The 12080-nt window shown below is 34.2% G+C and overlaps 2 protein-coding genes across 8 annotated transcripts in view; one reads left to right on the top strand and one right to left on the bottom strand.

The window, feature by feature from the left end:
• LOC113420537 (uncharacterized) overlaps positions 1-12080 on the bottom strand; it is a 223495-nt gene that overhangs the window by 37867 nt on the left and 173548 nt on the right. For 2 of the 3 annotated variants that reach the window (XM_087962032.1, XM_087962029.1), the window contains exon 5: positions 8823-8906. In XM_087962032.1, coding sequence (XP_087818158.1) covers positions 8823-8906 — 84 coding nt within the window. Of the gene's footprint in view, positions 1-2254; positions 2424-8822; positions 8907-12080 lie in introns of those variants that run through there. The other variant, XM_087962026.1, reaches the window with a different exon arrangement.
• BCL2L11 (BCL2 like 11) overlaps positions 1-12080 on the top strand; it is a 37547-nt gene that overhangs the window by 10396 nt on the left and 15071 nt on the right. For all 5 annotated transcript variants that reach the window (XM_026684215.2, XM_087962017.1, XM_026684222.2 and 2 more), the window contains exon 3: positions 10762-10874. In XM_026684215.2, the coding sequence (XP_026540000.1) occupies positions 10762-10874 (113 nt within the window). The remainder of the gene's footprint in view (positions 1-10761; positions 10875-12080) is intronic.

A 12080-nucleotide genomic window follows, 5' to 3' on the forward strand; every position in this document is an offset into this window, starting at 1 on the left:
TGTGAATTCTAGTTCCGTCTTTGGTGTGAAAGCTATTTTGGGTGATTTGGGATCGGTCCCTGCAGTACTCTATGTCTGCCTCAGGTGACAAGCTGGTCTGTCACTTCCTTTCTCAGTTGATTGATCAGCACTCAATTATTCTGAAAAAAGTGGACCCTGCCAAGAACAAAGAAGTAGTTTACTTATGGTGTTGTGGGTTCTTCATCTCTGGATGAACCACTCTCATGGATGGTCTAATTGGTTTTCCACAACATTAGGGAGTGTTCAACCACATGAACTTTTTGAACTCCATAGTTCTGTGATGGTACTGTGCAGATGGGCTCAGTACCCATTTTGTACAGATTTTGTTTAATGAAAAATGATCTTAAATATTGTACAGATGCTAGGGTTGTTAAGTTCAATAAGATGTATGCTGTGGACAGTACACATAGGATTTTTAAGGATGTAAGAGTTTATTTTCTAAGTTGAAGAGTTTGATATTCTTGATAAATTAAGTTTCTACAGAACATAAACAGTTTCAGATAATTATTTGGGAGACATAAGGACTTCTGTTATGTCAAGCCCACCTTCTGCAGATATTCTAGAAATAGTGTAGGAGAACAAAAATTAGTGTATGTTGAAGTTCAGAAGACCAGGAAAATGGCTTTCTATCAATATACGATTTATAGAGTATGTAAGACATAGTGTGGATGGGTCCTGGCAATCAACAATTATTCTTCAGATAGATGTTTTAGTTTACAAATTTCTTTAAAAATGAATATAGGCAAATGAGTTTTGAAAACATTAATTGAAAACTAATGGCATCTTTTTATGAAATTCAAAAACTAACTCTAAATAATTTCAAACCAATGATTACTATAAGCCGTGCAAAATCACTAGTGATTTGTGAAGATTGTCAAGTCTTACAGTGTGGTTTTTAAAAACTTCAAAGGAGATAGCTTAGAAGTACAAAATGACAGATTTGATCTTGTCCTAGCTTTTATATGTACCTGTAGTTTTATTATTAGGAGCCAGTTCTTAGGATCTCTTTCTGCCTTTAAATCTACAACTTGATTTTTTGTTGTTTTAATGTAAAGTTTTTAAAAAAGTTATCTGTGCTAAAAAAATTTTTTGCAGAAAACCTCTAACAAATGACTTTTGATACCTTAAACACGGTTTATTATTTGTTACCTATGTATGACAAATTATGCAGAATAAACCATTTAGAATTAACTAGTCAAGTTAAGTGCACATCTTTCACTTAAGTAACAGGGATTATGAATTTTAATTATGTTCATTTATGATGAGTTTTTATTCTTGTGTCATTTGTTTTAAAAGTTCTGAATATCATCTTTTTTTTTGCAACTTCAGGCAAAGTTTACATGTGAGTTTAAAATGATGAAGGTGGAGGTTTATTTAAACTGTGCAATTTATGTAATCTTCATATTTCAGGTAAAACTGATACTGTGTTTGAAATGTTTTAAATATAAACACATTGCTTTCCTATTTTCAATAGGAAATAGTGCTTCAAATGATGATACTAATTGAGATACAAATATACTATGAATCAATTGAATATTGAAAAGTCATTTGAAATGACAAAAGAAAGAATAAGTAATTACACTAAACTACACAATTATGCTGAAGGTGTAATTAATTGAGACAAAAAGGAAGTTTGTTTTTTATATTGCTGCCCATTTAGTTTGTTTTCTGAGATTATTGCAAGTTTAACAAGCTTACTAAAAAGAATGCCTACTTTCACAGAAGGAGCAATCGTCACATCAAGATGACATACTGTTTATGCCAAATTATATTGATCACTTTGTACGTGATGAACAAGGGAAAAGATATTTTGTTTTTAAAAACACAGCTATGAGATGCACACTATTTATATGTTCTTATTTCTGTAGATTGCCTAAATAATACCTGGTGAACACAGATTATATTCTTTAAAAAATTGGCACTAAACTTTTTATTATACAAGGGCCATGAAAAACATGAATGATATTATATTCTTTTATGTATTTATTCAGGATTCTGTTCTGTGAACATCCTTGATCAACAGCTGAACTATTGGCATAGATTTCAAGTTGGTGAAAAATTTACACCTAAATGGTTTTTGCATTATAGATAATCCTTTTGTAATATATGTTTTTTTTCTCACAGTTCTGCTTCTATTAAAAAAAATCATTTTTGCAGTTAGAAGTAACTGCTTCTGGTTTGAATTGGTTATAGCTTGCATAAGGAAACTCCTGGCAGGGTTTTCTTTTTATTCCCGGGTTGCTGTTGCTACACTTCCTGAAATTCACTAGAGGTCCTTCTGACTCCAATTCAGTCTGTGTTGACAATTGGAAGCACAAACGTACTTGCTTTGTGCGTAGTAGCTGAAGTACCTCTGTGCCAACTCTGTTTCTTGAATTGTTTTGTAGAGGTGAAAAATGAGACTGGATAAAAGAAAAAGTTGGTAATTTATTTTACCTGTTTATCTCAGCTGCTCTACTGTGACTAATTGACTTGCAAAACAATATAATTAGATTCTTACTAGGATTTTCATCCTGTAAAGAAGATGATGCTCCAGTTTCTCAAGTGTTTGAAATGACTGGCATCGTATTTGATTTAGATGCTTAATAATGACTTTGAAGTGAACAAAAAGTAAATAGTTATATCTAGCATTTGTGCTTGATTATGGAAATCTATGCTTTGTACAATGTAATTTTCAAATTCAGTATAATAATTAGCTATTTGCTACACCAACAGTGTTACATAGTAAAATATTTCAAACATTCCAGCCAACATTCAAAACCTGTTTGAATAGTTGAAGAGTTTAATACACCCAGTGCTTTTATGATTACTAGACAATTTGTGACCCGTGGGTCACGTTCCAGAGATATTTCCTTATCAGATTCCTCAATGCCTTCAACAGTGGCAGAGCTTATCATGTATTTGAAAAATTCTTAAAAGTTGAGGGAGATATTTAGAAATATATCTGTCTTGAAAAATAGCCCATGTTGAATTGTATAGCACAGTCAAACTTCAGGAGTTGACTTTACAAAATATATTATTTTTAATTATGTCATAAAATGTTTAATAAAATTTGCCAAATTTCCATTGCATGGGAATTAAGGATCCTGGATTTTGAACACATTCTGTTAAGTTAATCCATTTGAGACAACCTTGGTTTAAAACTCTATGATGTACTGTTTCACCCAGTTAAAAATTACATACATAAGAGTTTTAGTAGTATATAGATTAATATGAAATGAAGTACATGTGGCCATGCCTGTAATAAAAGAATCCTTGCAAAGAAACAAAAGAATATTTGAACAAATAATACTTAGCTGGTTATAATTTTTATCTCTTCGCATTATGTTTATATTTGTGATAAAGAATCTTTCAAATACAGTAGTGCCGTAGGAGATGCTAATTCCTAATGCTCTGATGAGAAATATGAGCTTTTAGTTGTATTTCCTGGAGTTTCAAAATATGTACATTTTTAGAATCAGTGTAACATTTATGAGGGGGAGAATGTAAGCAAAAAATTTTTTTTCAGAGCAGCTGAAGACCAGGAAGATGTTGTATGAACATTTTGTTTTCTTAAGACATTGATTCATTCACAATATTGTTCAAACAGACCACTTTATCATATAGATATATTCTAAGAATTTTATCTCTTAGTCCTATACGGTATAAAGGGCTTTCTAGCATAGTAAACTAGTTTCATATTGATTCTGTGCTTTTCATGCTGTCTTTGAAATGAGTCAAATGTGTTTAAAATAATTTTTACATTTAGTTTCCTGTGTTTCTAAATCACTCCACCATATTTTTGGCTCTTAGCGTGTGATTTGGTTGAATGAAAGAATCTCCGTTTCCTAATAGGAACTTTAAAGCAAAATTTATTATATATTAATATTTTGTGAATATTTTAAAAACTGCTTTTAATGTCCTCTATATTTTGATTGAAGTATATTTATGAGATTAAAGAGATGTAAATAACCTGTAAGGGTTGGTAAAAGAAAGTATGCAATTCATTCCCAAAGCATGAAGAGTTCAGCTCCATTTCTCAGATTACTGTAGCATCAAATTCCAGCAGCTGTTCAGTGTGTTGCCTCCGATTAATGCGACTGTTGCCCATATGTGTATAGCAATTCATTATGCTAAGAATGTTGAAAGATTCCTGTGCTCTGTTTTCTCCAAGTTACTTGCATGCCTGCACCCATTCTTTCTTGTTACGTTCTTAATCGGATTGAGAACTATGTAGTTGTATTATTTGTTATATTGAGAGATTGGTTATAATGGATCAACTGTTGATTTTTTGGGTAAGTTTAGTACAAATAGGTTTTACTGCTTTCCTATTGGGTTTTCTGAGCTTGTATTAGCAATGCCTTGTTTGTGTGGAACACCTGTGCTTCTCCACAGCAGCAGCAGCAGCTTTGGGGTTTTTGTGGGGGGTGAGGGAGGAAACAAAACACTTTTTAAAAAAATAAAAGATCTCATATATGGGATCTTAATTTCTTTTCCACTATATTAGTATCACTATATCAACGAAATCCTAAGCACCTTTCAAAATAAAATACAGATGCTCACAAGTCTCCTAAATTCTTGACATAGGGTGTATGTTCCAATTCTATTTTTTGTCATGACTGTAGTTTTTAATAGCATGCAAGTGAAATGATTACATACTATCTTCTGCATTTCTCTTGCATGAGATTGGAAGTATCTCAGAAGTATTTCAAGGACCATTCCCTGACATTTCCAGGAAATTCCTCACTTGACACAGGTTTATATATTATACAGTGCAAATGTTTTTAATACAAGATACCTGCACAAAAGTGATTTAGAGATTGGCAGATCAGGAAGGGATTATGGCAATAGAGAAGATAAGCTAGAAATAACTCCTTTAAGTTAATTAAGCTTGGCAGAACGGTGTGTTAGATGTTTAAATATTGTCTATGCAACCTTTATTAAAATTAACCAGAATTTTACTAAAACATTTATTACGGTGACAATCTTTATGAGAGTGGTGATGTAGACATATTTCAAACTTTTTTTGGGTTGTGGCTATCCTGAAAACTAGGAAGAAGAGAGATACATTGTAGTGCATGATGGACATCTTTACAGCAATTGCATTTTTCTCAATGAGGTAGTATGACATCATATCCATTGTTTAAGTGTAGCTTTAGTATTCTGAATGGATATTATGACTTGAAAATGTATTTCTATTTTGCATAACTAAATGACTTGACACTCCTAATCTTTTTGATCTTGCAGCCCCACAGAAAGTCCTTTATGAAAACCTCAGATTGATTTCATGGTTAACCACATGAAACATTTATATTAATTTCTTGACTTACAGAAACTTAGAATCAATTAAGGCTTTTTTATACCTTTGTAGTCCCATAGGTCCCATTATATGTTTATATGATTTTGGTAGCTAGTTGAACACGTCTGCTTTTGTCTTGTTATGTGAAACTAACATCTTGTCAAGTAACATACAAAGCTTAAGCAGGTGGCTCTCAATTTCTGATCCTCGGGTTCTTGGTATATTTTGATTTCTATGTAATATGCAGAAATCTCACTATATAATTAGAACAGTGTAAATCATTGCCTTTTTTCCCCTAATGAAAAACTTCACTGATTAGTTTTTGCCCAAATCTAATGAAATAACCTACATTGTCCTTATATTTTAACACTGCATACTATAATATTTTAAATTTTTAACAATTTTGTTCTTTTTGAAGAGTCCTTTCTACTACTTAAATTAGATGCCACAATAATAATTGCGAAGTGATACTATTTTCTTGGTCTAATTTCATCCAGAAATCTCTGAGTTGCTTATAAACAGATCATGGGATGACATTTTTGAAGCTATACTTTATTTCTCAGACTGCTGAGGCACCTATCACTATACACATTCCCATTGGCAGAAATAGTAGTATTATTTTTGGCCAAGGTTGCTCTAAGATTTGATTCTGCTCTAATTTCTACTTTGCCAATTTTCTGCCTCAGGCATCAAAATATTTTGGCTGGCACTAGATATCACGTACGTAACTTGAATACTACATTGGTGTTGGAACTTGCTTGAGTGGCATTTTATAGTTTGGGATTTTCTTATACATAGCTCTGTACTACCAGGGGAAGTACTAGTTAGTAGATCTGATATATTTGGGTTAGATTTGGGAACAACCATTTTTATGTGTTATTAATTCAAATGCGAGTAACAGAACAGCAAGTAGGATTATTTTTAATAAAATAATCCTATGATAGTTTCATTTAAAAAGGAGGGGGGAAATAAAGTGTATACTGAAATAAAACATCATTAATGCTTTCCCCTCCATTATTTTTACATAATGCATTGGTTAACCATTATAATGGAAAGTATGAGTTTGTATATACGTTGGTATATTTTGTCAATGTCTGGAGTGTTTTTGTTTGAAAAAAATCTTTAAAAGTTTGCATAACATTTAGCCTGTTTCAATAACATCAGTTTTGGTTTTTATGTGAGTTTGGTTGTTCTATGTGCTGAAGCAAAAGCTATGAAGATCTTCAGTGTCCTTTCACTTAAGTTCCTATTCTCTCTGCATTTTCATCCAAAAATCTACTAATGATGTTTGTTTCAATGTGATCATGAATGGCCCAGTCAACATCTCTTGATACATAGACATTTGTTAGCTAGTGCAACTGAATAGATTCAAAACTTGGAAGAGAACACTCTGAAGTAGTTCAAGGAATACAAGTATTCTAAGGTGTCCCACAGGAGGATCAGACCAAAAAAATCTTAGTATTGTGTTGTTGTGATGCAAGCCCCACCCCTTTTGATATTGCATGAATGCGCAGAGCTTGCAGCACTGATGCTGTTTTTTTCATTACATCAAAATCAGCCTAAGCCTGCAAACACTGCTAAATGCTACTTTGCTTTGTCCTTTCCATTCCTCCACTGTTGAACATTTTGAGATTTCTATGATGGTACTATTAGTATACAATTACCTCTACAGGTATGATGACCAAATTAGAGTTAAATAGTTTAATTTTAGGTAAGAAAAATGGCATTGTAATATAATTGTAGAAAGCCTCTCCTCAGATATAATGAATTATGCTAGTTTTCCTTTAAAATGATTGAAAAATTAGGAATTGAGTCAACCAGCATCGCAAGAAGAATTTCAGCTTACTAAGCAACTTATTAAAATTGACTCTGATGTAAACTTTTATTTTGAAACTTGATAATAGTCTTTCTCAACTATAATGTGAAAACAATACATTTGTAGACCAATGAAATGTTAGTTTGGCTCTGAAATAAAGTTTCCACCCAGTTTGGAGCCAGGCACATTTGCTTAACATTTTCACTGCTCTGCAAATGATTGTTGTGAGATTGAGAATTATGGATATTCCCTTATGATCCTTTTAAAGTTTTTAATGCCAGGTTTGTGGAATAATTTGTATAAACAGAGCTGTAATACTTGCTTATATTCTCCATTCATTTTTGTTGGCGGAAGATGTTAGACCAGAATCATAGAACTAGGAAGAGTTCAAAGGCATAGGAATTGAGTAATATGGGGAGCAAATAACAAGATGTGTAGTTGCAATGGAGGTTATGATACAAATTATGAAATTGCATTATGACACAAGTATTGTTTTGACATCACTGAAATTTGTTATGAGACACTGCAGCTTCATGATAATGTTATCAGCACTCTTACATTAATACATGCAAGTAATTGCCAGGCAGTACTTTTCTTCCTCATCATATCTAATGACAAACAGTTAGATTCCAAGCACTGTTTTTGTCCTAAGAAGGATATAAACTTTTATTTACCTACATCAAGAATGACCCAAGAGCTTGATGTGTGGAACTCTCTCTACAAATGTAAATGATAAAGTCCTGATATGATGGAATTAAAAGTACATATTTCATTTGAAGATCCCTTTGTTTTTCAGATGTCTAGTAAAAACATATATGCATCTCAAAACAATTAAGATTGCCTCTTGTACATCATAGATTATGTTTAGACATGGTTTACACTAGGGGTGTCAAACTCATGGCATCATGTGACGTATCACAACCCTTCCCCTTTGCTAAACCGAGTGTGGGAGTGGACAGTGTGTGATGCATCCAGGCCATGAATTTGACACCTCTGGTGTACTCCATTGAGTAGATTCAAATATAATACCCATGAAACATTTGGGGCAAACTCCAGGAGACAGTGAAGGACAGGGAGACCTGCTGGGCTATGGTCCACTGGTCCGTGGAGTCATGAAGAATTGGACATAGCTTAGTGACTAAACAATAACAGCCATAGTTTACAGATAATGGTAGCTGGATTCCTGAACAGCTTATCCTCATTTAGGGACTGCTTCAGACAGCAGCCATTATCTTTGTGACCAGTGCCTACATTTATAGCCAGTGCAGCATCTCTCGGTCACGTTAGTACCTGTTACCTTGTACCTGACCCCTTTTTTTCCTCCTCACCCTCCACAGAGCAGAGATATTGCCTAAAGAGACTATCTATTCCTGAACTGCAACACATCCCTAAAAAGTGCTAAAAACCTGTGTGGTACACAGGTTAACAAGTTCAGCTCTGTGGTCTTAATTACTTGATTATAACCTTCAGGCTCAGTTGAGGCTGTGTCTGACACTAAAAGACTTTTGTTTGCCTCTTAAATGGCTAGTGTTTTGCATTATCAAGAGCATTTCTTTCAAGGTCTATTCCGCATTATGTAACTGCTTACTCTGAGGTAATCTTTTCCTCCCCAGTGAATGTATACAGATATTAATTCTCTTCTTGCTAATTACCCTAGCCCCAGGGTGAGCATTCCAAAGGAAAAGAGCTATAAGATTTCCCTTTTACCTGGCTTCCTCATGAGTCAAGTTCTGGAAACCTTCTCCGCCATTTGGACTCACCCAGCTGTTTAGGGATTGTATGTTTCCAACCCTATGAAGTAAAGGAAAAGTAAAAATCATGTGATTTTTCACTTAGTGACTACTTTGCTTAATGATTAAGTCACTAGAACTAATTGCAGTTGCTGGACAAGGATATCTTGTATTGAGCCCCAAAAAAGGACCACATTTAGTGTGATGTATGAACTTAGGGCAGAGCTGTCAAACTCCTGGCCAATGGGCCAGATGTGTCATGTGCTGGACACCCCCATGCCCGATTTAGCGAAGGGGAAAATAGTCACAATATGTCACGTGATGTCGCCGCAACTAGGTGAGCTTGACACCCCTGATTGCCAAGTGCTTGATCAATATGCCAATTGCGATCATATGGTCATGGGGGCAATTGTTAAGGTTGTAACTACCTTTTGGAGGCTATCATTACTTCGAATAGTTGTTAAATAACAAGTAACAAAGATCATAATTTAAGGGACTATATAATGCTTGAGCTTAAACTGCTTGACATCTTCTAAAGTAAATTTACTCCAGAGCAGAAAGCAGCAGCTTCTTGCTCCTTGACCTTTGACAAGAGTGCATTTAAACATAATTTGGAAGACAGCTGTTAACCTGGTCTCAACCATCTCACAATTTGCTAATAATAGGAAGCTATAACAAATCCTAGCTGGTCGCTTATATGCAAGGAATGAAGTTTAGTACATACTAATATTTTGATATGCAGCCCTTTAACAGCATCTCTGCAATGCTGGCTTATATGAGAAACTAATCCTCAGATTTTGCATGATTACACAGCCTGGCATCAATATTTATTTCTGTAGGTGTCCATTTCAAACAAGTGACCATGGGCAGAGAACAATCATAAATTCAATCATCACCTAATGTTTAATCCAGAGGTAATGTTAATATGTGCTGTTTGGAAATTATCAGAGAAATGACAGATAGAAGTGCTACTGTTATTTATGACCTGTGAGGGAATTGGGATAGAAATAAGCATGGTATCGGAATATAAAGTAACATGTTGTAAATTTCATCACCTGGGGGAGATAATCCTCTGGTATTTTTATTCTGTTTTAATTGTATGGGATTTTTTTTTGGTGTGATTCTTTATACAGGTAGTCCTCAACTTGAAACACCTCATTTAGTGATCGTTGAAAGTTACAACAGCACTGAAAAAAGTGACTTATGACCGTTTTTCACACTTACTGTTGTAGCATCCCCATGGTCACATGATCAAAATTCAGATGCTTGGCAACTGACCTTCATTCATGAAGATTTCAGTGTCCTAGGATCACATGACCACCTTTTGCATAGTCAAGATTCACTTAAAAACCATGTTACTAACTTACCAGTTGCAGTTATTCAATTAACAATTGTGGCAAGAAAGTCATAAAATGAGGCAAAATTTACTTAACTTTCTCATTTAGCAACAGAAATTTTGGGTTCAGTTGTGGTCTAAGTCGAATACTATCTGTGTACTATTTTACTGGTATTTTAAAGTTCGATTTCCCAGGTAGCTGTTGGAGTACTCTTGAACTGTTTGTAAAAGAATCTGATCCTAGCTGAGTAGAAAGTATGTTAAAATCCACAGGCATAGCTTTACACAATTTACTACTACTTTAGGTGAAAAAAACTACAATTTAATAGATTCAGTTGATAATAATGAATAAAGGAATAGAGAGAGATCATACAGCCTTAATATAAAATATAATCATAGATACCATGATGACATCTTTATATAATTAGTGTTCTCTCTGTATTTTTATTAGATTATTATTATAGCTTTAAGAAAAATAAGTAGTGAAATTATTGAGTGCACAGGCGCTGTGGGGAATGGATATGGAAAACTTTTTGGAAGTGTAAAAAAACAATTTTTTTTTTGCTTTGTTTTGATACAGCTTCCAGATGGCAGTCACGGCCAATACCTGAGGATATGCAGCCAGAAATATGGATTGCACAGGAATTACGGCGTATTGGAGATGAATTTAATGCTTCCTACTGTCCAAGAAGGGTAACTTTCAACATTTTTATTGTTTTAAATTCTTTTGCTTATTCCAGTGATGTAGCTCTGTCTACTTAAACAAAGGACAGGGGAAAGCAAATGTTATATAAGTATCTCAGCATTTGCTAAATTACTGGTTACTCAAATATATCTGATTTCAAATATGACATATTTGAATACTTTGCTTTTTTATATTGAAAGCACACTTAGTTATTTGTAGTGTATTTACAATTCAAGGAGCGCACACATCTTATACAGTAGGCTTATGCTCCAGACCTCATGCAAACACAGCAACCATCTACTACCAATTAAAACACCCTAGTCCTTTTCAGGCTTCAGTGGACACCTGAAAAAAGACACTACTTTCAGGCTTACATGGATGCCCCAAAAAGAAAATGGCTGTTTTATGACAGGCTCTGTGTCAATCACTACAGCAAAGTTGGTTGGTTGGAAGGATGGATGGATTGTACACAATCTGTATCAACGAATTTTAATTACATTGTGTGATATATGATGTATATGCAAACCAGTAATACATATAATGGATACAACTTATTGAACTCTGAACTGGTGAACCTTTTGAAACTGCATATTGCACAATTGTTATACCTGCCTATACATTTTCTTTTAGAACAGTATAAAGATCTGCACCATTAGTATTTAATTTAACTTTCATCTTCCAGTATTCTTAGCTTGGCATTTACAAGTAGTCCTCTGACAATTTGAAAAAAGGTGACTTACGACTGGTTTTCACATTTATGACTGTTGCAGCCATCCCCATAATCACGTGATCAAAATTTGTGTGCTTGAAACTGGCATGTGATTATGATGGTTGCACTGTCCCAGGGTCATGTGATCACCATTTGTAACTTTCCCAACTATCTTCCAGCAAGCAAAATCAATGGGGGAAACCAGATAACACTTAACGACTGCATGGTTCACTTAATAACTATACTGATTCACTTAACAACTGTGACCAAAAAGATTGTAAAATGGGACAAAACTCTCACTTAATAGCTGCCTTGCTTAGCAGTGGAAATCTTGGGCTCAGTTGTGATCGTAAGTCAAGGACTACTTGTACTTAACTCCCACAAAAACTCCTTTTAATGCTAAGACCACACCAAGATTAGCTCAGTAACGGGAACTGACTTTTATTCCTGCTGGCAATGGAAAGTTAAACCAAGTGGCACTGGATTTGGCAGAAGATTATGTAGA

The sequence above is a fragment of the Notechis scutatus genome, chromosome 1 (genome assembly GCF_049901735.1).
Source record: "Notechis scutatus isolate UNSWTSFEM ecotype Mainland chromosome 1, rNotScu1.2, whole genome shotgun sequence".
Taxonomy (NCBI): Eukaryota; Metazoa; Chordata; class Lepidosauria; order Squamata; family Elapidae; genus Notechis; species Notechis scutatus.